This window comes from Numenius arquata, chromosome 2 (assembly GCF_964106895.1).
Source record: "Numenius arquata chromosome 2, bNumArq3.hap1.1, whole genome shotgun sequence".
Classification (NCBI taxonomy): Eukaryota; Metazoa; Chordata; class Aves; order Charadriiformes; family Scolopacidae; genus Numenius; species Numenius arquata.
The window spans coordinates 78,370,651-78,398,278 of NC_133577.1; the positions used below are offsets into that span (position 1 = coordinate 78,370,651).

A 27,628-nucleotide genomic window follows, 5' to 3' on the forward strand; every position below is an offset into this window, starting at 1 on the left:
TGTGCCGACGGCGGGCACCACAAGCCGTTATGCCTTAAACTTATGAGTAAGGAAAATAACGACCCGGGGTGACGCCCGGGTCCTCACTGCCAATGTGAGAGGAATTTTTGCGCGGGTACAGGTCGCCCCTAGGTGCCCCGCCTACTTCGCGGGGTGCCCGGGTGCCGTGATCTGCCCGGCCCTTAGTTGCCCGCGTCCCAAGGACAGAACATGGCGGGAGGGAGAGCCGTTTGCTGGGCGCCGCCCGGGCCAGCACCGGCGGGGGCGGAGCGGCCGTTACCTCTTTCGGGGCCGTGCTACACCGCCCCGGGTCGTGACGCCATACCGTGGACTGGATCTAATCACACAGAAGGGCATGGTTGGAAGGGGCGTGCGGAAATCGTCCCCCGCCAAAGCAGGTTCACCTACAGCAGGCTGCGCAGGGTCGCATCCAGGCGGGTTTTGAATACCTCCAGAAAAGGAGACTCCACAGCCTCTCTGGGCAGCCTCTTCCAGTGCTCTGCCATCCTCAGGGTAAAGAAGTTCCTCCTCATGTTCAGATGGAATGTCCTGTGTTGCGGTTTGTGCCCATCACCCCTCATCCTGTTGCTGGCCACCACGGAAAAGAGTCTGGCTCCGTTCTCTTGATGCCCACCCTTTAGATATTTATAAAGGTTGATGAGATCCCCTTTAAAAAAAAAAAAATTCTTACCTAATTTCCCACTCACCCTACCTGCTCCGTCCAGTTCTCACTAGATGCCTGAGCTGGCCTAAGGGTCTTCACGAGGCTTAGAAACAGATCACCAAAACCCTCCTAAAGTTTCACGTGTCTGCAGGATGTGGTTCCTTTTTCATGCTTTTGTGGGAGGAATCATGCCATTTAAAATTGGTAAAAAAGATCAATGAAAGGGAAGAGCCACCTTGCGCAGGCTTGGGCGGAGGTCAGCTTTCCAGTGCTTTTCCAGTGTGGCCTCCTGCCCTGACCAGACCTGTGTCTGCAGGATGGTGGCTCTGGGTTTTACCACAGGCCCAGGTGCTGCTGGGTGTCCCTTTACAGCACAGCATCCCCCCAGGGCTCTGCAGGGCAGGGTTTCCTCCTGTCCTTGGAAGACACCAACAAAAAGCAGAGTTTTGCTTCTGCTAGCAGCTCTGTCCCTGACCCAGCAGCTGTCAGGAGGATCACCCGTGTGGTTCCCCTCCACGCCATCACCCTTCGCTTCCTGCCGTCTCGCTGCCATGACGCCCTAAGCTGCACTGACGCTGCGAGATTCATGGAAAGGGTCCTAGGAGGAAGCTCTTGGATTCTGAGACCCCACCTGGAGTACTGCATCCAGCTTTGGAGATCTCAGCACAAGAAGGACATGGACCTCTTGGAGCGGGTCCAGCGGAGGGCCACGAAGATGATCAGAGGGCTGGAACACCCCGCCTGTGAAGACAGGGTGAGAGAGTTGGGGTTGTTCAGCCTGGAGAAGAGAAGGCTCTGGGGAGACCTTATAGCAACCTTCCAGTAACTAAAGGGGGCCTACAGGAAAGCTGGAGAGGGACTTTTTACAAGAGCATGTAGTGATAGAACGAGAGGTCATGACTGTAAAGTGGAAGTGATATACTTTAAGAATGTAGAAGGTACTTTTAAAAACGTAAAATATATTTTAGAAGGTAGAGTCTCTCACTAGGTAAGAATAAAGAGCTGTGAAAAAAGTCACAAGGCCCTGTGAAACCAGGCACTTAGTATAAACAATAAATGCCTTGCTAATGAATATACCCTTGAAGAAGAACTGAAGGCTGATAATAAGGAATATCCCACCCCAGGAAGCACCAAAACTGGCTGAAAACCAGACAGCTGCTGCATAAGTCATAAAGTCAACAAAATTTTGTGGTAACTGGGGGAAAGGTAAAGGTGGCAGTGGAAGATTGTGACCACCAACTCAATTGGAGACCAAATTGGACTACTTCCCCTCCCCCCTTCCCGGATCAAGGGTAGCACATGACTGCGTCACTATCAAATTAGGGCACACAATAATAAGTTTGTGCCCTTTTTGTATGGCCTTTCTGCAGCTGTGGAGACACTTGGTCAAACTGAGGTGGTGGGGTGGATGATGTGTGACAAACTTCACAGTTGCTCCTTGTCCAAATGTGCTGGGAAACTTTCAGACCTGCCCTTGCTTTTTCAGAGGCAGATTCCTTGAACACGTCTCCCTCGTCAGCTGAGACCCAGGGCACAGGAGTCAGAACAGAGGAGACCATTACCCTGTCTCACACCAATTTCCTTTATAAAATATTAATTAGGAAATTATCTGAAGGATGTCATATTAACCTTGGGGTAGTACGTGGCACAGCACCTGACTTACAATGTTACCTTGAGTCGCACAGAGGCACATCATGAAGCAGCATAAAAGCAGAATGATATGGCCAGAGAAGATATTGGGTAAGTTGCTGTGGAGCAAGACGACATCATTACTGAGTCCAGATAAAGTCTATCCATCGTGATGACCGACGGCAGAGTAAAGATGTGTTTCCTTGCGCTTCAAAGTAATCCATGTGCCTGGTGTGTCAGAAGCCAAGTAACCTTTCTAGCTGATGAGTTAGAAAAGCTGCTAACCATCTAAGCTGTTAGAAACCCTAATTCTTCTCCATTAATTAAAACAAAACTATTAAAAATTTAGTATGTAGGCAGTATGCTCCCCCGTCATTGCATTAATGCCCTCACCATAATCATTACCTTGGCACAGAAACATTTTGTATGAAAATTATGAAACAATTTTGTAATTAAACTCAAAGGGGAATTAGCTGCTGCAGGGGTATTGTTTCTATGTCAGGTTTTGTACACTGAAGTAGAATCCTAATAATTACAATAATAGTCTCCTGACATTATATATTCTTTTTTTTGTTCAGATTGAAGATATAGAGGCATTAATATTTTGGAAAGTTATACCAGGAATGTCTGTTAATGTGAGTTCTGTTTGAATTCTAGTTCTTCTTTATGTCTATAAACTGAAATATTTGTTACTCTGTTAATTATTAACACAGATGTTTCCTAGCAGGAACAACTGTCATTTTAAGAAAAAAGAGTGGAAAAAGGACCAAATTTGAGACTTAGCTTGGACTAAAACAAACATTTGCAGAAATAACAAGATAGTCTTATTATGGTAAAAATTTAAACTATTAGCAAACACACAGAACTGGTCATCTTCTCTTCTAATTTCTTCGCCAGATCACTTCAGTTATTTGTGTTGGATGTAATGCAGAACAGAACAAGACTTGTTGTGGTGCTGTTGCTTTTTGTCCGGGTTAGATGTGGATGTTGCAGGGGGAAAGGCCAGCTCTCAGAGCCTGGGTGTTGGTGGCCAGGGCATTTGCCCGTCCTGCCTGGCCAGAGGAGGCACACCCTTGCCTATTCCTAAGCCTCAGCTCGCAGCTGTTTGCCTTAATGTGTTTGTCCTGGCATCAAACACTGGCATTGCCACTGTGAGCCTCTCACTAAGTATTTTTAAATGCTGAGCTTTCTTACTGATTAAGCTTATATTTTTCAAAATTATGTGGTGCGTTACTTAATGAACCTATTCAACGGAAAGCTAGTTTTGCTTTTTAGTGCTGTTCTTTTACTTTCAATTTCAATTGGCATTTCTGCAACAAGCAACCCTTTTGAATTCTTTAGTAATGTTCAGACTTTGCTCTTCTTGAGCTGAATACAATTTTCTGTTTAGCCACCCTTTGTGGATGAGCTGCAGGAATGTTAGGAAACATTTTCCCAAAGGAGCCTGGCAAATTGAAGAACTGTCTGAGAAGATAAGGTGCTCCCCAGTTAGGACAGATGTAAAAGGCTGTATCCTGAAACTTGATTGTACTGATTTGTCTGAGAAGAGGAATTTCTGCATGGAGATACCTCCCATAACACAGATACCCACCACACATTTCTTTTTTCAGAAGCTGGGAAAAGACCATATTTGTTCCAGATAGCCTGTTGGTTATTGCTTTTGTGTTGTTTAAAACATAGCATTTCTTTTTTTTTTTTTTTTTTGTGTGTGAATATTTATTCTACAATCTAGTCATAGATAGGACCTTTTCCACTTTACGGTAGTTCCTTGGCTGTAACTGTATGGCTCTTTGACTTAACAGTGTCTGTGCCCTCTTAGTTGTTTCCAGATACCAGCACCCACTGGCAATGCCAGCAGCAGCCGCTCACCAAGTGGGAAACATCTCACCAATTGTCCATCAATTCCCAGAATAGAGAGAGACATGCTCAGGTACACTTACTACATGAGCTGCCTGCTTCTAGATAAGTACAATGAGCTCTGTTGCCAATCGGAGATCTCTTTCTTTTTTTGTTTGTTATTTGCCTGCTCAATGTCTATTTTTGATAATTTTTGATATTTTGATTAAACTCCATGACTGACATGGGCTCCGTGACTGACATACTCCAGGCTTGAAAGCACAGCCTTGATTCACAACAGAAGTATAACCAAACAATAGGAATTAGGCAATAAGTCATTTAGGATGTCAGAAATATTTAGGAAAATTTGTTCCCCCCCCCCCATAGCTGTCCTCAGAGTATATGGTGAAGAACGTAATCCAAACCAGTCTGAAAAGAGGAGTTTTAGTCCTCTTCAGTTCCTGAACAACAGTTGCCTCTGCTTTGCCAGTGTTTGTCAAGGACATCCTAAACCAAGGAATCATACAGGAATAAAAGTTTATGGTGTAGTGGTTTCCATGCATGTGGAATTTGAATTATACCAGTTTTGTGTATGTCTTTAGCATATTTTCTGCATTCTTCAATTCTAGCTAGATAAATGGTGCTTGATAAAAATGTGACTTGTCAAATGCCAGTTAAATTCGTCAAATAATTAATATCACAGAGATCTGCTCTGAAGCACAGCTAACCCTAATATAAAATAGAATATGTTCAGCAATTGTATGCTGTTGATGTTGTTGCTCTTTTAGCTCTTTAAAAGAGCAGATAATGAGAGCTGAGGTACTATGCATTTTTCACCCAGTTTATTCGTTTGATCATTTGGTTTGTGTGCATTTGGGTGGGGGAGGCAAAGGGGAGAAGAAAAGAAATGACAGTTTTTTTGTTCACGAGTGAACAGTCTTCCAGTCTTCTGACATCTCTCACTGACTTGTAGTCACGCTTCAGGGCTATCTAACTGGTTTCTGAAAAAGGATTCAGCAAAGAAAAACAAAGTATGCCACCATGTTTCTGACTGTGGATGTGGACAGCACAGAAAAGGAACAAGTTTTTGTTTCCTCTAGAAACTCTTGATGTAGAATTATTTGAATGAGAAAAGGTTTAATCCATTTCATGTGTAAATGCCTGTCTAATTTCTGGTCCGTTATCCCGTGTTGTGGGATGAGAATTCGGTTTCAGTATCCTAAGAAAAAACATTGTATAAAATTAAACTGCTTGAAACATTTCATCTGTGAAAGACCTCAGCATTGCTCCTCAGATCAATAGTCCAGTCATTCCTTGAAAATTACCCATGTTGGTATTTGAATGATCTCAATTCTCACAGGAGTCTGTCATGAGGAATAACAAATTTCTAAGGAAATATTTTGCTGAAATACCTGCTCTTTGCCTTCTGAGGTACCTTACTGAAAAATAAGCACTTGGGATGTGTCTCCATGCATTTAACCAGAGTCTGGTCATCGCTTTCAAAAGTGAAAAACCTAAAGAGAAGTTACTGATATAATCCAAGTACTAATTACGTGTTGTTGCAAGATCTGGAAAAATACCAAGGTGCTGGCTAGTTGTCGTGATGACTGTGTCTGGGGGCCAGGCTTTCTCCCTCTGAGGGGAAGGCACAGTGGTGGGGCTGGAGTTTCTGCTGTGTCTACAAAGTATTTGCTCTGGGAGAACTAAGAGAGGACATCTGTCTTACAGGACCTCTAGGTTTCACCATCATCAAATTCGCTTTTTACACCAAAAAGAAACAAACAAAAAAACCCAGCCCACAAGACCCTAAGGGCACTACTAACAGCACTGACCAGGTACTTTTAATGATCTAAATGGGGTCCACTGGATAATCATAAGGCTGGCTTGTTCCTTCTTCCAAGAGCTGAGCCTCCTGCATTCTTGGTCCCGTTGCTTTCTTGCAACATGCAGGAGACTTGCTCAGAGCCAAAGCATCTGTTTGCGCTTTCTGTTTCCATGTGTCTAAACACTTGAATCTTGGTCCCTTGCAGCTGTTAGAAAGTAAGAGCCTGAGGGACAAGACACAAATCCCCTGGCTCACTGACCCATCTGTTACCTCACCAAAGCTTCCTGCATGTGTGAAATGAATGAAAATACATCACAGAGAGAGAAAAGGTCAAAACACAGCTAACAGCTAAGCAGGTATCTGTGGATTATAACTGCTGCCATACTTATCCTCTGACAGAAGATATCCTACCATCCAGAAATTGCGGTTCTTTGGGTTATGGAGCAATAGATGCCAGCTATGCACAAGGTTGAGACCCCAGACGTTGTCTGTCTGTTCCAAATTACTTAGCTGATGCAGTGTAGGATCAGTTCACCAGAAGCACTGAAGGTCACTGAAGTTATGGGATGCTGGTGCTGCAGAGCTTGAGAGATAAAGAGCAAGATCAGAGATTCTCAGTCAGAACAAGTGACAGACTTGTGCAGGAGAGGCAGGAGAAGCCAAATGCAGGGATGCTTCACATTCACCTGTCTCAGCCTGCCCTGCAGTTTACTAGCATGTAAAGTGAATAACCAGGTCCATACAGTGGCCTGAAGAGAGAGCTCTCAGGAACACCCCAAAAGCTGGAGGAGGCCACAACCTGCTGTATTATTTATGCTCTTCTTCTGAACTATGCCTCAGCGGTACAGTCTAACCTTTACCTTTCTTACTTCAGTGAGGATACTAGAAAAACTGTTTTCTTAGGCAAGTTGTAGTGTTGGGTGACAGAAGTGGAGCATTGAGTGTGCTGCTGATGTTTCAGTCAACGTCAGGATATGAGTGATATTTTAAAATTCCACTGGGAATGTGCTCTTTCTCCAGACAGTGGGGAGGGCAGAAGGGAGAAGAACACCTAGGCTGGGTCTTTGGTGGGAGCAGACAGACAGATGTCCCACCAAAGTCTGAAGGACTGAGTTAGCAACTAGTTGCATCCTACAGAGCTGAAGAAAAGCCATTGCGCCTCAGCTCCAGGGATAATCCTCCGTCATTGGTAGGATGATAGCATAACACAGAGAAATCCTTTCCAGATACCAGGTAGAGGATCTAACCCACTTGGCTATGTGAATTCATTTGTACGGAGCTCTTATCTTGCAGGAGATGTCATCTCTGGCAGGGATGAGCAAACTTAGACTCCCATCGTTTGCCATTCATCTGTGAAATGTGAGGTGTAGAGATATGGGTAGACATGCTTCTTCTGGATGAAGACTCTATGAGCAGGGAAAGGGTCTCAGAGTCTCCACTGAGATTTGAACAAAGTCTAGGTCAGAACCATCTTAGCTTGGTTTAGATAGTAAATGAGACCAAGTGAGGGGGAGACTCTTGCATAGTTGTGTTGACTGATGAAAAGGGAGGGGAGGAGGTGGTGGGAAATACAATATACTTTTCAGGCCATGGAAGAGTCTGCTTGTCCCTAGGATGTACAGGGCGGAACAAGCTGTGGTAGAACAACTTTTCAGTAGTAGCAGTAGCATTTCTCCAAGTCTCTTAACGATGGTATAGAGCCAAAGAAGGAAGAGAAGACAACTCTGGGTTATTTCATGATTGCATCCTGTACAACATAGAATCATACAATCATAGAATGGTTCAGGTTGGAAGGGACCTTAAAGATCATCTAGTTCCAACCCCCCTGCCATGGGCAGGGACACCTCCCACTAAACCAGATTGCTCAAAGCCCCATCCAGCCCGGCCTTGAACACCTCCAGGGATGGGGCATCCACGACTTCCCTGAACAACCTGTTGCAGTGCCTCACCACTATCACAGTAAAGAATTTCTTCCTGATATCTAATCTAAATCTCCCCTCTTTCCGTTTAAAACCACTTCCCCTCATCCTATCACTACACTCCCCAATAAAGAGTCCCTCCCCATCTCTCCTGTAGGCCCCCTTTAGGTATTGGAAGGCCGTTACGAGCCTTCTCTTCTCCAGGCTGAACAACGCCAACTCTCTCAGCCTGTCTTCATAGGGGAGGTGCTCCAGCCCCCGATCATCTATGTGGCCCTCCTCTGGACTCATTCCAACAGATCCATGTCCTTCTTGTGCTGAGGACTCCAGAGCTGGATACAGTACTCCAGGTGGGGTCTCATGAGAGCAGAACAGAGGGGCAGAATCACCTCCCTCGACCTGCTGGCTGTGCTTCTTTTGATGCAGCTCAGGATGCGGTTGGCTTTCTGGGCTGCCAGTGCGCATTGCTGATTCGCATTGGGCTTCTTATCCACGAGCACTCCCAAGTCCTTCTCCTCAGGGCTGCTCTCAAGCCATTCTCTGCCCAACCTGTATTTGTGCCTGGGATTGCCATGACTTAGGTGCATGGAGGAAGGCAGGATGTATCTGTGTGACTCAACCTGTTCTTCAGGGACATTCTTGTTCGGAGGCTTCAGGCTATATCACGCAGCCCAGCGACCTTTCTAGAAAAATCATGTTTTGTTGATTGCTCCAAAGTGCTTAGACTTATCTGGGACATTTGATACTCAAATCCCACATCTTGCTTTGCTGGTAGGAGTGGTTTAAGGAATGCAACCCACACAAAACGTGTGGCCTAACTCACCACACCAGTGTGTGTTCAGCTCAGGTGAAATCTCACCCTCAAACGTCAGGAACTGGGAAAAGAGATTGGGCTGGATCACGGGCTAGACAAGGAGAGTCTGGCAACAGGGAAATTTCATGCACAGAGACACTTCATGGCAATCAGTGGACCTTTGTTGCTAGTGGATGAAGTACCTGGTCTGTTGTGAGCGGTCACAAATCCTGTAGCTGTGCAGGAAGGAGGCAGCCCATTCACTGTTTTGGGGCTGATGCACCATAGGCCAAATGACATCTTTTGCAGGGAGAGGGAAATTGTTGCTCCTTTGAGATCAGCTGAGCATATGCAACAGGGAAAAGATGTTTCAGCAGTACCTCAGAGCCCAAGCCTGCTGGATTCTGCTAGGTGCTGTACAGATGGAGCAAAAAGTCTGCTCCTGCTGTTAAAAGAGATTAGGAAGTGTGTGTAAAGCCTGCTGGAAAAGATGCAGCCATGCTTGTGGCCTTCTGAAGGCTTTATATCAGCCTTTGAAATATAAAGCTTTGTAACTTGAGTGTTTTAGCCTATAGCCAGCAAAAAAAAAGGTGTTAAGAAAGCTCCAAGAAAAGGACTATACATGACAAGTTTTTCTTTTTGCGAAATTTGTAGGAAATATGGTGCATATTTCTATTCATCTGCTCTATTCCACAATAAATATTTCCAGTAAAGGTCTTTTACAGTCAGTTTCTTAGAATACTCTGGTTTTCTAAAAGCCAGTTTTCTTGCACATACCTCGATCCCAGCTCATGTTGTCAGTGTCCTGCAACATGCTCACAGAATAGTGGATTCCTGAGAGTGATACCTGAAGCAGACTTTATGTAATCCATAAATGGTTAAACTGTAGAGAATGTTCTTTTAGAGAAGAAATGTAGCTATTTTAGTAACCATCCCAAATCGTTTCAAGGAGTTAGTAAGATAAGAAAGGATGTATGTGGCCTTGAGAACATGGTGACCTACGACAGGGATGTAATAAATATAGCCATTGTCTGACAAACAGATGGTAGCAGGAAGATCATTAGTTTTAATGATCAATTAAGCAGTTAGAATATTTTGCCAACATGAAAAGTGAGCCAAAGGACAGATGAAGAAGATGAAGATTGAGGAAGAAATGACCCTCACTCAAAATGAGGACCACCAGAAGGCACGACTACGCATGCCCAAAAGCTTATTATAATATGTAAATGAATTCTCAGAAATGTAATGAATATGCTAATGTTTTCTTGGAATTACGTAGAATATTTATACCTGTTGTGTATAAATTAGGCTTGACAACAGCATTCGGTGTGCACAATAGGAGGTGCTATCCCCTGTGCACACGGCACCGCAATGAAGAATGCCTGCTTTCTAAACTTTAAATTGAGTCTTAGAAAGTTTTATCTGCTGGTTTGCGGTAACAAGAGAAGCAGAGCAATTTGCTTGCAGAGAGCTGCACAGAAATTTGCCTGCCTTCCTGAGGGCCCTCAAGAAAATGCCAGGGAGTTTGTGCAACCAAAGACACTGCTGGGCTAGAAAGCAAAACTGGAAGAAAGGACTTAGCAGGCACACAGCAGGATTTCCAGTCTTTTTTATTTGGCGGATCTCAAGATTCACACTGAATAGTTTGTCACACAAGCACATAAACATGCATTTGCCTCACTGCATCCCCCTTATGCTGTGAAATACAACTTTTAGAGCACTTTGATCAAGAGCTGAAGGGCTATGGAGCAGCAAATTTTACAGACATGGGAAAGCAGATGAGTACTAACAGGGAGGTGGCATTTGTGTGGACACAAGTGGCCTTTTGGCATATAAGAGTGGGCCTCACTGTCTGCGTCTGGGTACACATACCTATGCACAGCTGTCTTCTGAGAGTCTGTCAGCCTTTGTCTTTTAGTTCCTTGTTCTCTTTCTCAGCTAAGTACACGTTTACCCAAGAAGGATTTGTGTTTCCCAACAGGCCATCTTCATCCTTGCTGCTTATTCATTAACAGAAAGCATGAGCCTGCAGTTTGTGTACCCGCTATAGATGCAGGGGAGGGCAGTGATACCCTTTCTGTTAGGGGTCCCGCAAAGTGTTGGTCCTGCTCTATGCTGTCGGTAAGGCAAGTGCCTCCACATGGTGGCTGAAATCCCCACTGTTATGTGACAATGTCGTAAGTATTTGTGAAGAGCAGGTAAGGTAGGCTGGAGAAACAGATCCTCTTTCCACACAAATGCTGTTTAGAGACAGCAAGGAACAAATGTTACATAAAGCATACGCATGCTGCTGAGGTGAATATCTTCAATTTTTAATACAGGTTTGTAAATAGTGATTTATCCTAGGTGTCCCAAGCCAGGAGCGTCTAACTTGCTAGCTCTGAAAAGCAGGCCATTCGTGGGAGAAAGAAAGCAGCATATTGTGCAGCAGCTGTTTCATCTTCTTGTGGCCATATAAGTGAGTAGCTTGACTCTGAAATCATGCTAGTTTTCATCCCAAACTATACCTTTCACAATGAGTTGTTCCCCGCATTTCATTATGGGCCACAGAAATGCTGGTTTTTCCCAGTGCTCACTGCCTTTCTTGGCCACGTGCTCTAAACATTGCATTTCATGTAGGTTCCACACAGCTTTAACTGGTGGGTCCTGAAGAAGCAGCAAACAGTAAACTTTGCAGCACTGCACTGCAAACTGTCTTTGAGTGCCATGCTTTGTGGAAATGCCAGCTTCCTGAAAATCAAGTGAGAACAGTTTTCAGAGCTTTGTAATGTTATGTTGATGTAATGTTACATTGCCTCCCTGCTCTCCTTCTGTGCAGCTGCTCCACATGAACTAAGCACTGAAGAGCTTCATTTGTCAAAGCTGATGGGACCATTTGACCAGGACAGGCAGGGGTCCCAAAGTCACTTTAATGGTCCATTTATTTACTAAGTCCTGGCTTCTGGACTGTTCCAGCATCCAGCAACTAATTCTGTTCCCTCATAGAGAGGTCTGCAAAGAGCTTGAGAAGGCTGAGCTTTCGGAAAGGCCCAGCAAGCTACAAAAGGAGGAAGATGCTCTTTGGAAGCTTCATATATGTGTGATATATATGACATACATATATATATTTCCCCGAAAAATCCCACTAGGCTATAGTCTGTCTGGATAGCAAGTATCAGGGCTCTGTGCACACCCAACAGTCCAACCTTCCCCTGCCTCCCCAGGGGTTTTGCTGCTTGCGTTCGAGGTCAGCTCTGATATAGCACGGCCATATAAACTTGGATTCTACTGCTGCAAAAACAGCTAAGCTGGCAGAAAGGGTGGTGTGAGAAGGAGTTATGAGAAGCCTCATCTCCACCCACAGACACTCTACCACTTGGCCCCGGCGCTGATTCAAGGTCAGTGGTGGCTGGGTGCTTGCCTGTGGCGTTGGAATCCCTGTGCCCAGCCTTGCTGACCTTGACCCACAGACCAACTTCACAGCTCGGTCTTGACCTGCCTGGTCACTGTGCCTGGTGATCACCGGTCTGTGGCTGACCCAGATCACCACCACTGGCCCTGCTTTTTGCACCTTGCTTGGGTCCAGTAGGACTGTGCCCTTCTGGTACAGGCACTGCCCTGCCTGTCCTGTGGTTCCCCACTGTTCCTGGTGCAGCTTCGTATCTCCCTTGGAAGGTTACATGTACTTCTGTGCATGCCTGTGAGAATATTTTGGGAGTATATGGGCTGGAAGACCCTCACCACAGGGGAAAAACAACCCCAAGCAGAAGGGAGACCTCCCATTTTTTTAAATACCAAGCTGCACAGACACGCCAGAAAACTGAACCACCGCCCCTGTTCCTGGGCTGTATCTTTACTTACAGCGATAATGTTGTGGTAAATCTCTGAGTCGTTTTGATTATAGAAATATCTGAAGAGATTCCTCATCTCTTGCATCACCTCCTGCAAACCAAGCACCGCACAAAGCAGACTGTTAGCATGTAGTGTGGCCAGCAGTGCAAGCCCCGAGTGCTGGGAATTTTCGGTTCTCAGATTGTGTCAATCAGCAACGGAGAAGCCGCCTGTTTCAAGCTTTGGAGGAAGGTCCCATAAAAGCAACACAGGGCTGGAAAATGCTTTCTGCGCTTGTATATTTGCCTCAGCCGGCTGGACAATTCAGACATGCGGTGTATGTCTGTGTATCGTGGGACACAGAAGGGTTGCTGGAGCTCAGCTTTCCACACCTCCATCCCTCTCATCTCAGAAGTTATCCCCACTGTCATTGCCGATATATTTTGAGCAGTGTCCCTAGCAGAAGCTAAGTTCTAAATGAATGGCAGATGCAGATGGCCCTTTTATCCCGCTGCCTCTGTTCAGTCACACAGAAACATAAACTACCTGTTTGCTGTTGGTCATAACATCATTTGAAGGTGGAATGCCAAGAACTCTAAATATGGTAGTTGTTCTCTGCTGTATATCTTTCTCACAGGCATCAAACAGCTTCTGAAATGCAAAGACAACAGTTGATTACAGCACCAATCACAGTGAAACAAGAGGTGTAGTATGTATGGAAAGCAAGTGCTGAAACCACATCTGCATTAGAGTAAGTTGTAGGGCCACTAATTGATTGAAATATGTCTTCAATACCTGGGAAATAAACTGTTTCATCAAGCTGTTTGCATGTTGAAGCCCATTCTTCAGCATCTGTGGGGCTTTATCATCACAACCAATGGCAATAATTGCCTCATCTCAATCTCGTCCTTTAAGGTGTACCGTTTTGATATTTTCCTTCAGATCCCCCAGCATTAAAGCAGTGAGTCAGACATCAGAATGAGGTCTCCCATCTATTACTTAAAGTGTTTCCATAAGGAAACTGGCATATATTTTCCCACTTGTGCTTAGCATGGGTGAGATATGGGACTGGGATTTGAATATGCCCTTCTGAAAGGCAGGAGGAAGCAGGTCACCATCAGTTTGCTCTCTACAGTATTACGCAGACCCTGCTGGACTGGAAAACCAGTGACCCAAACTTAGTCTGATACAGAAATACTAATACTTAAAGCTTTCTATACTGGCTACACCATATTGATATGATAAGACTCAGATTGAGAAAATGGACATGAACAAACCTTAATTATTTTGCTGCCAGATTTATATGTCAAAGAGTAGACTGTCCTGAATTTTTCCCAGTTATGTAGCCTGAGCATCTCATACATCTCCAGCACAGCAGACAAACGAAAAGGGTCATTCATGTTCTCAGAGTTCTTGTGTATGCTCATCACCTTAGACAAGAGCTTACTGTTTCTAAGACAAGAAGGATATTAATAAACTTAGCTAAGACAAGATGAAACAATGAATAAGCATAACTATTTTATGGCACGTTAGGAATCTAATGAATCTCATGTTTTCTACAACACATTTCTCAGCTATATTATATAGCTAGCAAGCAGCTTTCATGTAGGGAAATAGTGCTTTCTCAGCTCAGTTTTGCATGATCACAGTGGAATCAGGTCAAAGAGCAACATTTCAACAATGTCATTGTAGGCTGATTTCTTTCATTAAGATGTTCACCCTGGGAATACCTCCTTTCCTTTCCAGAACAACCCAAGCCATCTTCCAGAAATCAGTTACAAAGAGATGCTGGCAGGTTAAAAGTCTGGGGAGAAGGTGCCTAGGCTGTCTGGGCAGAAACAAAGAGTCCCTAAGGACTGGAGGAAGCAAGAAGTATGTGGCTCTTCAGTGTACAAACACACATTGTGTCATAAATCTGAATAAAGACCTTACTTTGCCTCTAGCTCTTTGATCTTCTCTTTCAGCTTCTTATCTTCCTCTGTCTTGTTAAGATCTTTTTGGGTCATCTCTCCAGAAAATGCTCTGAAACAGATGTCTTCTGTGAGATCTCTTTATTTGTACAACAGTGGAATGGCCCCTCTTGAATAGTCTGAATTCCTGTAAAGGAGCCATGAGGTGGGAAAGCACAGAGCACCCAGGAAAAAACAAGAAGCTCCCCTGAAAGCCCCCCCCCTCGCCCCAGGATTTATGCTCAAATCAAGGGGAAAGCTATTTACATCAGAAGAAAGGGAGGTGGGGTTGTGAGGTTCAGAGGTTGAAGGCTTGGAAGAAAACACAAGTACCCTCCACTTGCTAGCATCTACTCTCATCTTTTCTCTAGTTGTTTTCTCCATCTTTAACATCAAAACGTTATCACCAAACACCCCAAACCTTCCTAAGAGTTCTGTTCTCCTGGATTCCTTTCTCCAAAGATGTCTGCGTAATGTCAGTCTCCTATTCCTCCAGTGGGTGAAATTCTCCCGTTTCCAATGCCTGCTCTTCAGGCAATACTACTAGAGCTTAAAACAGCCCTCTCCACATGATGACCCTAGGTCAATTGCAGACTCACACCCTAAAAGTGCAGGAAATTTTTTTGCTTTTTATCATTCACCAGAGTTTTTTAGTGATTGTGTCTTCTTCTGTATTACACATCTCAGAACAAGTACACGCAGGCCTAGTATAAAGAAGACCTCTTGTCCCATGTTTCTTTCCCCTCTTTTCACAGTAACTTCTCCCATCTGATATTAATATTCTGATCTTGTGAATTATCCTGTGAAGTTTCTGCTCTGTCAATTAAAGTACCTTCATTACTGCACACAGAAATGTTGTGTTCAGAACTTGTCTAACCTTGGAGGTGGCAGATCATAGAATCATAGAATGGTTAGAGTTGGAAGGGACCTTAAAGATCATCGAGTTCCAACCCCCCTGCCGTGGGCAGGGACACCTCCACTAAAGCAGGTTGCTCAAAGCCCCATCCAGCCTGGTCTTGAACACTTCCAGGGATGGGGCATCCACAACTTCCCTGGGAAACCTGTTGCAGTGCCTCACCACCCTCACAGTAAAGAATTTCCTTCTAATATCTAATCTAAATCTCCCCTCTTCCAATTTAAAACCATTACCCCTTGTCCTGTCACTACACTTCCTGACAAAGAGTTCCTCTCCGGCTCTCCTGTAGGCTCCCTTCAGATATTGGTAGGCTGCTACGAGGTCTCCCCGGAGCCTTCTCTTCTCCAGGCTGAACAACCCCAGCTCTCTCAGCCTGTCTTCATAGGGGAGGTGCTCCATCCCTCTGATCATTTTTGTGGCCCTCCGCTGGACCCATTCCAACAGGTCCATGTCCTTCCTGTGTTGAGGACTCCAAAGCTGGACACAGTATTCCAGGTGGGGTCTCACGAGCGCAGAGTAGAGGGGCAGAATCACCTCCCATGACCTGCTGGCCACACTTTTCTTGATGCAGCCCAGGATGTGGTTGGCTTTCTGGGCTGCCAGTGCACATTGCCGGCTCATGTTGAGCTTCTCATCCACCAACACCCCCAAGTCCTTCTCCTCAGGGCTGCTGAGGAGAAGGATGTATTATGCATGCCGGAGGAAGATTACTGGCTATGAGTGAAAGGACAGTACTGAGAAGATGAAATTCAGAAAAACCCAATAGTCACTCCTAATAGCTCCTGTGTCCCTCCTGGTACAGAGGATCAGGGCTGTTGTCTCCTGCATCTTATAATGATCAGATGCAGCTTGCTACCTAGAGATGGAAGAGTACAATATATGTTAAGCAGACAGACCTGGGAACAAACCAAGAATGAGGACCACCTGAATTTGGGAGGTGTGATCTGGATCTAGACTGGTTTTCTGACAGCCTTCTGTAATTAGGCAAACAAAGTGAAGGACGCAAGTGGCTGAGCTTGGTCATCATTTGAATGTAGGTCCAGTGTCTGGCAACCTTTGTGTTACGTCAGCTCCAGTCTCAAACTCAAGCCACTGTGGAAGAAAGCTCCAAGGTTTTGGGAAGTGTGAGTATTCCTTCACTACCAGGCTATCCATGACTGCACACCTGGAAACCCTTCACAAACCCACAGATACTCCAGCTATGATCAGAAACTTTAAAATACCACAGCCTGTCTTCACAGAAATCCCAACAGGAAACCCTCTTCTCCACACAGCTGTTCAGGAAGGGTATGGAAATCCAGCTGTACTATTTGAAGTTTATTCACTGTGGCCTTAGACACTGAGAATGATTTATGTTGGCATTTTATCCCCAAGATGCTCTTATTGAGGCTATTATTTCTTTTTCTTTCCTGTGGACTAACAACTTCCCTTCTTCTTGCCAATATCCCAGCCACTGTCTTCCCTCAGTGCTTGCCTAGCTTATGAGGGCAGTTTTCATGACAAAAACTCAGGACTGCCTCTGCAAACCCACCCGAAGCGTCCTCAGAGCTGCTTTTCCAACCTCCCCTTTCTATTTTGGGCTGGATGCCTTTATCCTGAGAGCTGCTGTTCTTAAGGCAGCCATCTCCTATTCACAGAGGTATTTGCAGGGAGATAAAAGTTCGACTAACGACATGACATGTTTTCATGTCACAAGCCCTGGTCATGTGCCCTGATCTGCACTGCCAAGACAAACCTGTTTCAGAGGCAGCTCATGCCTGGCCATGATGATGCAGTCAAACAGGAGAATGAAAATTTGGTCTGCCTTGCGTGACAGAGCTGTGATAACCAAGGCTTAATGATGTTTCAGTGGCAGTCACAGAAACATTTGTGATTTTACCCCTCATATATATTCTTAATATAAAGAATCACATTACCTATGGCAACTCTCCAGAAATTGTAGCTGAGTTTCAACAGAGTCAAACCGATCACTTATATTCCTGTCCATCAGTCTATCACGGGAAGAAAGATAAAACACACTAAAGTCAGCAGGCAAGTATCCATTAAAGTCCTAAGAAATGCACAAGCTAAACTTCCTACCTCCAACTCCTGATCAGCCCTTAGGAAAAAAAAAAATGTTGATAGCAAAGCTTCTCAAGGCTGTGCTTTGCCAGGTAAATGGTTTGTGATTTTATGGGTCAGTACAAATAGTGCAACGAAATCATTCTGAAAGTGTAAGATATGCATATTATATATGTTATATGACGCAGAACAAACAGCTTCTGTAAATTGACTTTGGATTTCCAGTACAGCCCAGAGAAAATCTGGTGCAAACTCAGAGCCCTCCTTGTGTCTGGCTTATTTGTACTCTTCTGTCCAACCTGTCCTAGCATACACCAGCTACGGCTGATCATCAGGGCCCATAATAAACACTGTGATTTCTTGTTACTGAACTCACCTTATTTCATTTTCCACCTGCTCCAGGCTTTTTATCAGATAATGATAAAATGCCTCCAGCTTTGCAGGCTTGTCTCCACAGGCTGATGGTTGCACCGGTGTGTCCAATATTTTTCTGTTAAAAAAAAAGGAATTCTTAAAACGAGGGAAAAAACTTCCTCCCTCCAATTCCTGATCAGCCCATAGGAAAAAAAAAAACTAGACATCAAACCTCTCAAAGCTGTGTTTCACCAGGTAGGGGTTTGTGATCTTATGGGTCGGTACAAATAGTGCAACTAAAATACTCCAGAAGTGTAAGATCTGGATGTTATATGATGCAGATCAAACAGCTTCTGTAAATTGGCTTTGGATTTGCAGCACAGCCCAGAGAAAATTTGGTGCAAACTCAGAGCCCTCCTTGTGTCTGGCTTATTTGTACTCTTCTGTCCAACCTGTCCTAGCATACACCAGCTACGGCTGATCATCAGGGCCCATAATAAACACTGTGATTTCTTGTTACTGAACTCACCTTATTTCATTTTCCACCTGCTCCAGGCTTTTTATCAGATCATGACAGAATGCCTCCAGCTTTGCAGGCTTGTCTCCACAGGCTGATGGTCCCACCGGTGTGTCCAATATTTTTCTGTTAAAAACAGAAAATGGAATTCTTAAAAAGAAGGGGAAAATCTTCCTCCATCCAATTTCTGATCAGCCCACAGGAGAAAAAAAAATGTAGATAACAAAGCTTCTCAAGGCTGTGCTTTGCCAGGTAGGGGTTTGTGATCTTATGAGTCAGTACAAATAGTGCAACTAAAATACTCCAGAAGTGTAAGATCTGGATGTTATATGATGCGGATCAAACAGCTTCTGTAATTGGCTTTGGATTTGCAGTACAGCCCAGAGAAAATTTGGTGCAAACTCAGAGCCCTCCTTGTGTCTGGCTTATTTGTACTCTTCTGTCCAACCTGTCCTAGCATACACCAGCTGCAGCTGATCGTCAGGGCCCACAGTAAACACTGTGATTTTTGGTCACCGGACTCACCTTATTTCATTTTCCACCTGTGCCAGCCATTCTATCAGATAATGATAAAATGCCTCCAGCTTTTCAGGCTTGTCCCCACAGGCTGACAGCTGCCACAATGTGTCCAATATTTTTCTGTTAAAAAAAGAAAACGGAATTCTTAAAACGAAGGGAAAAAACTTCCTCCCTTCAATTTCCGATCAGCCCATAGGAAAAGAAAAAATCTAGACATCAGAACTTCTCAAAGCTGTGATTTGCCAGGTAGAGGTTTGTGATCTTATGGGTCAATACAAATAGTGCAACTAAAATACTCTGAAAATGTAAGATCTGCATGTTGAATGACGCGGATCAAACAGCTTCTGTAAATTGGCTTTGGATTTGCAGCACAGCCCAGAGAAAATTTGGTGCAAACTCAGAGCCCTCCTTGTGTCTGGCTTATTTGTACTCTTCTGTCCAACCTGTCCTAGCATACACCAGCTACGGCTGATCATCAGGGCCCACAGTAAACACTGTGATTTTTGGTCACCGGACTCACCTTATTTCATTTTTCACCAGCTTCAACCTTTTTATCAGATCATGACAGAATGCCTCCAGCTTTGCAGGCTTGTCTCCACAGGCTGATGGTTGGCACGATATGTCAAATGCTTGTCTGAGGAAAAAAGAAAATGGAATTCTTAAAAAGAAGGGAAAAAACTTCCTCCCTCCAATTTCTGATCAGCCCATAGGAAAAAAAATAAATAATCTAGACATCAAAACTTCTCACAGCTGTGCTTCGCCAGGTAGGGGTTTGTGATCTTATAGGTCAGTACAAATAGTGCAACTAAAATACTCTGGAAGTCTAAGATCTGCATGTTGAATGATGCAGATCAAACAGCTTCTGTAAATTGGCTTTGGATTTGCAGTACAGCCCAGAGAAAATCTGGTGCAAACTCAGAGCCCTCCTTGTGTCTGGCTTATTTGTACTCTTCTGTCCAACCTGTCCTAGCATACACCAGCTGCAGCTGATCGTCAGGGCCCACATTAAACACTGTGATTTTTGGTCACTGGATTCACCTTATTCCATTTTTTGCCTGCTCCAGGCTTTCTATCAGATCTTGATGTAATGCCTGCAGCCTTGAAGGCTTGTCTCCAGATCGTTGGCACGGTGTGTCAAATGCTTGTCTGCAGAAAAAAGAAAATGGAATTCTTAAAATGAAGGGGGAAAAAAAAAATCACATACTCTAAACAGGCACCTTATGAAAGACAGCCCCGTGAGGTGAGACTCCACGGCTACATCCACGCTAGCAAATAGATCAGAGCCAGGATACAGGTTTCAGAGCCTATGATGGCCCACCACAGTCCTGGACACAGTTTTGGCACAAGTGAGCAAGCACTGTCCCAGATGATGCCTTGCACAGTTCAGAGGACTGCACAGGCCAGGATTTGTGAAAAATAAATGGAAGATTTGAACAATCATTAGGGCTGAATGAAGTGGGCAGGATACAGGGACAACTCCTGAAAAACAAACTCAACCCAGACCTGCAGAGTGTGTGGAACAGCAAATGCAGGTGGCTATTCTGCTAAAATCAACTTTGCGATGTCCCGGTGTGGGGATTTTTAATAGAGAAGAACAAAGCTATATTTTCTCAAGATAATTTTTATTTCTACAACTGCTTTGTGCCCTATTTCCTAATGAGTATCCCAAACATCAACTATTACTGCAGAGACAATCCCAGGCTGAGTTCTCCTGCAGCTCGGATACAGGTGGAGCAGACAGCAAGCTCCTTCCTGCAGCAAGGCAATGTCAGGGAAAGCCTAAGCATGAGGCTTCACCATCAGTTTATGCTGATCCAAGTCTGCATGGCTCCTGCAAGGGATTATCCTGCCCCTCCCTCCCAGCACCTCCTCGTTCCTCTCCCGCTAAAACCTATTTTGGATTTGTTTATGTCATGGTTTCAGCTGGGATGGAGTTAACTTTTTTGCTATCACCTGGTGTAGTGCTATGTTTTGGATTTGGGATGGGAATAGTGTGATAGCATGTTGGTGGTTTTGGTTGTTGCTAAGAAATCAAGGCCTTTTCTGCTCCTCACCCCACCAGCAAGCAGGCCGGGGGTGCACAAGAAGTTGGGAGGGCACACAGCTGGGACATCTGACCCCAACTGACCAAAGGGATATTCCATACCATGTGACATCATGCTCAGCAATAAAAAGCTGGGGGCAGAAGAAGGACTGGGGGGATGTTCAGAGTGATGGCATTTGTCTTCCCAAGTAACCTTTACGTGAGATGGAGCCCTGCTTTCCTGGAGATGGCTGAACACCTGCCTGCTGATGGGAAACAGTGAATGAAGTCCTTGTTTTGCTTTGGTCTACCTATTAAACTGCCTTTACCTCAACCCATGAGTTTTTTATCACTTCTGCTTTTCTGATTCTCTCTCCCATCGCAGCTGGGGGGAGTGAGTGAGCAGCTGCATGATTCTAGCTGCCAGCTGGGGTTAAACCATGACAGTTTACTTGGATGGACTTCTTTTCAGTTAAATCACTTAATTTCCAGTTTTTCACTGAGGACATTTTTTTCTCTTTAAGCTCAACAGTCCAGTATAAAATCTGCATTTAAGTCCCTGCAAAACTGATGAGCTCGGAGAATGAGTCCCTGAAGTCCAGGATCTGTTTTACTATTTAATACTGTTCTTTCCAATTTCTGTTCCTCTCAAACCCATTTAACATCTGCATCACCCTTTGGAGCTGAACTTGAGCCGAATTTGAAGAAACTAACCATCCCTGTGATGGATAGGAAGGATAGGAAGTAGAAAACAGAGCTTTTACTGAAATATTTCAGCTGGGAAATGTTGCAGTCCCTCATTGCAACCCCCCAAGGGATGTTGTAGAAATATTCAGACCTACTAAGGTTAAAAACTTGTTAAGTTACCAGAGACACCCCATGAGCAACATACCTGCCACTTTCTGCAGCCATCTCTCTAGGATTAGTGCCTTGACGCAGTCCTTCAAACACCCTCGTTCAGCTGCAGGAATAAAAATCGGGTTCTGCTGTAAGAAGAAATCTTCCGTGCTGCCAGGAGCCCAGAAAGCTACTGCGAGCATCAGGCGCTTCCTCGCTTTCACAAGGGGACTTTCCTGCTATAAATAACAGAAACAAGCCCTTCCTTTTTCCAGGAAAAGGCACTTTTTCTTTGAACTGTGTCTAGTTTCTCTCTAGAGATGAGGTCAGGGCAGGAGGGGCTTCACCCTGCGGCATCAGCCAGAGCAGTTTGTTTCATTCCAGTCCCACCCATTTACTCCTCTGTAGCTCCCCAAGTCGCACACCTCTGTACTGCTGTCGGCCATGGCCAGCAAGTCCGTCTTCGTTGTTGCTATAGATTTTGGCACGTCCTACAGCGGGTACTGTTTTTCCCTTGCTTCAAATGCAGACCAAATCCGTCAGGTGTACTGGGGACTAGAGCACGGGCTCAAGACCCCGAAGACACCCACGTGCATCTTGTTCAACCAGAAGCAGGAGTTCAGCAAATTTGGCTATGATGCTGTGATGAAGTATAAGAGCCTGCCCTCCAGCGAAGCTGGCAACTGGTACTTCTTCCAGAACTTCAAGATGCAGCTGTACAACACAGTAGGTGGAATGATTACTGCTAATGGGAGTCGGAGCTATTAGTTTATTTGAGGGGTGGGGTTTAGATGAATTGGTGAAGAGGGCTGAGTAAATCTTAGGGTGAATGAATGGAAATCAAAGGACATTTTGATGAACTGAAGAAGAAATTATTTATTTTCTTAATTAGCCAAAGGCTTCACAGGCCCTTCCTTTATGATACTATTCAGTATTTAAAGACAATAAAACCTGACTGCATACCTCGGTGAAGCCAAATACTTGTTCTTAATGAAAAGCTTTCTCGAAAGGGAACAACTGAAGCTTCCCGTAATTCAAAGGAGGTGGGCAACCTCAGGATCACCATGTTATGTTTCTCTCTCTAGCTTGTCTCTCCCTCCCCTGAAAAGGTATGCTGAAGCCAATTTAAGGGTGGCCAGCTGTCCTTCAAGCATGTAGTTGCTGTCATTCTGTTATTTCTCTCTGAAGGCTCTGGGCTAGTTCAGAATTTTTCCCAGCTCTTTCTGGGTTTGCTTGTTCAGCCAAATATTAGGCTGCGTTAGGGCACCTTGTCTGTGCTCTGGGGTCCCACAGGGACTCCCAGAGATGGAATAACCCAGAGCACAGGGCCAGCCCCAGATAAAGTCTTGTGTCTGTTTTTTAGCATCCCCCAGTGCTAAGCAATGAGCGCTGAACTGGATGTGGGGGAAAGGCAGTAAGTGGGAGGCCTTGGTGAAGACTTCCTTCCCTGGGAAAGCTGGGAATGATGTGGTCTGCTACAATGTCACCTGTGGAGTGGTGGGTTCTCACTCACTTTCAGAGGGGGCTGGAGAGAGGTTTAAGTTCAACACCACTTCTCTGCACCCAAGAAGAAAATGTTTCAGGGAAATTTCATTAGAGAATCACAGAACAGTTGAGGTTGGAAGGGACCTTTGGAGGTCACCTATTCCAACCTCCCTGTTCAAGCAAGGCCACCCAGACCTGGTTGCCCAGGAATGTTGTCCAGCCAGCTTTTTAATATCTCCAGGGATGGAGATTCCACAACCTGGGCAACCATTAGAAGGGCTCAGAAAAAAGCAAGGGGAACACCAGTTCCCAGGCACATAAGTAGTTATTGCTGAATCTCCACAGAAAGTGTCTGTGGAGGACATGTCGTAACAGCTTCCTTATAGCACCTTCTCCTAACTGAGCCAGGAACAGTGACAGGAAATGAAATTGTAAGTAAAAATGAATATAGATTTCCTTTCTCTTAAGTGACTGCATCTGCAGATTAAGATTCACCTTACCTTTCCTGGTTGTGTGTTATTTAAGCTAGGCAGCACTTGCACCTGCCTGTTTTTCTCTATTGGCTGTGAATGATCCCAAGTTAATGGAGCTGATTATGCAATTGATAATCTTTGTAATTTTGGACCATTTTGGTAGCTGCTGAAGCAAAACAAAGCAAAGCACGCACGTGAAGGCTGGCTCCTGAAACCTCTTTGGATACAGGCAACAGTTCCCACTGTTTCTAGACAGAGTAGGCAATCAAGGGCTGATGGAGGGAGTCTGGATCTCCTGGGAGAGACTAAAAAAGTGTTGGAGCAGCCACCTGCCTCAAGCTTCAGATACTCTCAGGGAGATACATAAGCCAAGAGGCCCTATTATAGAGAAACAGTGTCAGACCAGAGGGTTATGTGCCTACATGTTTGTCCAGCATATATTTTGTTAATGCCATACACAGAAAGGTCTGAAGTCTCTGTACATACACCTGGGAAATGTATGGTGGTGTCACTTATAAAGTACAATTCTCCCCATGGGCTGTTCAGGAGGATCTACAGAGTATTTACCAAATTTGGCCCAGGAGAAACAGCTGACTTATCAACCACACAGAATCACAGATGTCGTGGGCAAGTGTCTTGGTAGCTGACTTGTGTCAATTAGGCTGCAGTTTGCCACAATACTGAACCGATTGCTGGGAATTTACTTGGTTTTGGAGACAGGACCACCTTCTGTGCCGTATGTTGTGCAGTGCTCAGAGCGAAAGGGACAAATCTTTTGCTGAGACTGCCACGTGTGACTCTGAGATTTTCTTTGTAGAAAGTCACATCTGGCATGGAACTGAAAGCCAGCAATGGAAAGACGCTCCCCGCCCTGATGGTATTTTCTGAAAGCCTGCGCTACCTGAAGGAACATGCCCTTGAAACCATCCAAGAGGCCTCTTTCCAAACCGTCTGCAACCAGGAGGAGATCACCTGGGTCATTACTGTCCCAGCCATATGGCACACTGCTGCCAGGCAGTTCATGCGGCTGGCAGCAAAAAAGGTAAAAGCAGAGGTTATCCCACTTCCTCAAATCATCTTTCAAGATTCTTTACCCATCAAGGCAGAGGAACTCCTCAACATTTAAACAACCTATATTTCAAAGTTCAGCCTAACAAGGAGAGAAATCTCCCACTTTGGGAGCTGGGGGGGAGAGGATGTCCTAAACCATCAGTAACAACTGCTCTTTCACCCCACCACCTTGTAGAAATGAGCCCCACAAAGATCAGTGCTGCAAGAACCACCACCCCAGCGTGGGCTCCTGGAGGTGGTGAGAACAGCCTCCCTAGCAGGTGGCATTTGTACAGTGGTGTACTTGCCACCTTTCCTTGAACTGACACTTATCTCTTGTGTTGTTAGGCAGGACTGATCTCTGACGTGATTTCTGAGAAGCTGATTATTGCCCTGGAGCCAGAAGCTGCATCGCTTTGGTGCAAGCAGCTTCCACAGGAAGGGTTTATGGCAGACGACAGTGACAAGAAGAAGTTTGAAGAATCCCCTGGGATCCAGTATATTGTTGTTGACTGTGGAGGTAAAATTTTTTCAGTTTAACATGTACCATCTTTGCTGGAGGTGGAGCATGGGTGTTTCGCAGTGTCTGACACAGTGGGCCCCAAAGGACACAGAGCTTGGACTCCACTCCTGTGCTTGTCATGGGGTTTTTATTTTTATTTCTCACTTAATAAGATCCATGGGCAGGCAGAAAAATGGGAGGAAAAGACAGATCAGTCTGTACCACGTCCCAGCGTCAGCCACTGACATGCACCCACAATGCTGTTGTATGGCCTGAGCTCACAGTCTCCTCTGTAGAAGCAAGTGTAGCGCCCAATGAATTGACCAAAGAGATTAGCTAGCAAGCCCTGTAGAGTAAATCATGAAGAACATTTCATGGAGCACTTCTTAGCAATTTCTGTAGTTTCCTGTGCAAGTTCTTTTGGTGTAACATGAATTTCCTCTCAAGAGCAGTCTGGTGGTAGTGAAAAAATACTGAAACAGCATCGAGAGGACCAGAAGTTTCTGAGAATCTCACCACCACTGCTCGTCTTATCCCAGAGCTTCTCTATCAAAAGGCAGGAGAGGACAGTCTCCTTTTATGATCAGAAAGGAGATCGGCTTGTGCAGGAAGCAAGCCAGAACATTCAGCTCTCATTGGCAATTACAGTAGAATCATAGAATGGTTAAAGTTGGAAGGGACCTTAAAGATCACTGAGCTCTAACCCCCCTGCCATGGGCAGGGACACCTCCCACTAGTCCAGGTTGCTCAAAGCCCCATCCAGCCTGGTCTTGAACACTTCCAGGGATGGGGCATCCACAACTTCCCTGGGCAACCTGTTGCAGTGTCTCACCACCCTCACAGTAAAGAATTTCTTTCTAGTATCTAATCTAAATCTCCCCTTTTTCAATTTAAAACCATTACCCCTCATCCTATCACTACACTCCCTGATAAAGGGTCCCTCCCCAGGGTAGGAGCTTTGAGAGATCAGGCTTGTAAACAGAAGTACGTAAGTTTAGGAAATTCAGAGGTGTGCAGGCAGTAGTAGAGGAGTGAGGATGAGAAAAGAAAGGAGCAGAAAAGCGCACTTGTGAACCAGGAGTTCAGAAGGTAAGATTATGTTCAGTGGAAAGTAAGGACCTCATGTACTGTAAAGAAAACAGGTAACTTCATGTGTGTATGTGTGTGTGTAGGTGGCACAATAGACATCACAGTACATGAGATCCAAGAAAACTACTGCCTGAAGGAGATACACAAGTCAGCTGGAGGTGGATGGGGAGGCAACAGAGTGGATGAAAACTTCGCTGATTTCCTCAAGGAAATATTTGATGGTGGTGTATGGGATGAATACGTAAAGAGCCACCCTACTGAATTACAACAGATGATGTACGAGTTCAGTTTTAAGAAATGCTCTGCTAGCAGGGAGGAAATCTACATACGTTGCTACTACAACTTGACCAAATTGGCAGCGTGCAAGAAGGACATCTCCGAATTCTTCAAAAAAGCAAAGGGAGCTGTGTGGCATGATGGGGTGATCAAGGTTACATATGATAAAATGAAGAGATTTTTTGACTACAGTATCAAAAATATAATTTGTACTTTGACGGAAATTCTTAACAAGCCTGGGCTGGCCAAGGTCCAGTACATTTTGCTTGTGGGAGGCTTTGCATCTAGCGTCATCTTGAGAGATGCAATCAGTAAGGCCTTTAGAAAGAAGTATCATATCCTTTGTCCAACTGAGGCCCAAGTGGCTGTTGCAAAAGGGGCTGTTTTATTTGGAGTCAATCCGCACATTGTTGCCTCAAGAATCAGTGCTCGGACATATGGCGTAGGAGTAGTTCGTCAATTTGATGCTGCTATCCATGACTTCCGTAAACGAAGGGTCTCAAAAGCTGGTGACTATATTTATTGCACAGATCTCTTCCAGAAATTGGTGGGAATTGAGGAGTCAGTGAATATAAATGACGTTTCCCATTATACTTTCTATCCAGTAGAACCAGATCAGACAAAGGTATGCTTTTCTTTCTATTGTACAGAAAAGCAGGATGCTCAATACGTAGATGAGGAAGGGATGGAACTGCTTGGCTCCTGTACAGTGCCAATGCCAGACACAAAGCTGGGGAGGCAACGCCAAGTGCAGGTGGATATTAAATTTGGGCTCACTGAATTTAAAGCCACATGTACTGACAAAACTTCCAAGCAAAGTCGGGCAATTATAATAGATTTTTTAGCTATGTAAATGCTTGGTACATCAAGCAGCAAGGGCAGTAACTCAAGGATTTTAGTGGGAGGCAAATAACTACTACAACCAAGAAGGCAAATGGACCATAAAGTCCATCATCCAGCCTTCTGCTCGCACAGGTAAACAGTTTGCTAGCCTGATTCTCTGGTTCTTTCCATTCCTCACCAACCACCCTTTCAATCCAATACCTCTCTTTCTGTTCTGTCTGACAGCAGGTTTATCTACTGCTTTCTTTCTTATCCTTC

At 44.8% G+C, this 27,628-nt stretch overlaps 2 protein-coding genes and 1 non-coding gene across 3 annotated transcripts; 2 read left to right on the plus strand and 1 right to left on the minus strand.

The window, feature by feature from the left end:
* Positions 1 to 29: 29 nt before the first annotated feature.
* LOC141462710 (U12 minor spliceosomal RNA) lies at positions 30 to 178 on the plus strand. Its single transcript, XR_012463222.1, has one exon. It is a non-coding gene; the product is annotated as a U12 minor spliceosomal RNA (small nuclear RNA).
* Positions 179 to 10,257: 10,079 nt separating this feature from the next.
* Positions 10,258 to 14,494, minus strand: LOC141462523 (uncharacterized). Its single transcript, XM_074144404.1, has 5 exons — positions 14,409 to 14,494; positions 13,754 to 13,928; positions 13,023 to 13,127; positions 12,507 to 12,587; positions 10,258 to 11,396 (listed from the first exon to the last, which is right to left on the minus strand). Exons 1-5 carry the CDS (start codon positions 14,480 to 14,482, stop codon positions 11,151 to 11,153), a joined length of 681 nt encoding a protein of 226 aa, XP_074000505.1. The 5' UTR covers positions 14,483 to 14,494; the 3' UTR covers positions 10,258 to 11,150.
* Positions 14,495 to 14,586: 92 nt separating this feature from the next.
* Positions 14,587 to 27,380, plus strand: LOC141478481 (heat shock 70 kDa protein 12B-like). Its single transcript, XM_074167527.1, is given in 6 exon segments — positions 14,587 to 14,591; positions 21,960 to 22,022; positions 22,024 to 22,378; positions 24,428 to 24,652; positions 25,009 to 25,180; positions 26,335 to 27,380. Coding segments are annotated over 6 exon segments (1,866 nt in total).
* Positions 27,381 to 27,628: the final 248 nt, after the last annotated feature.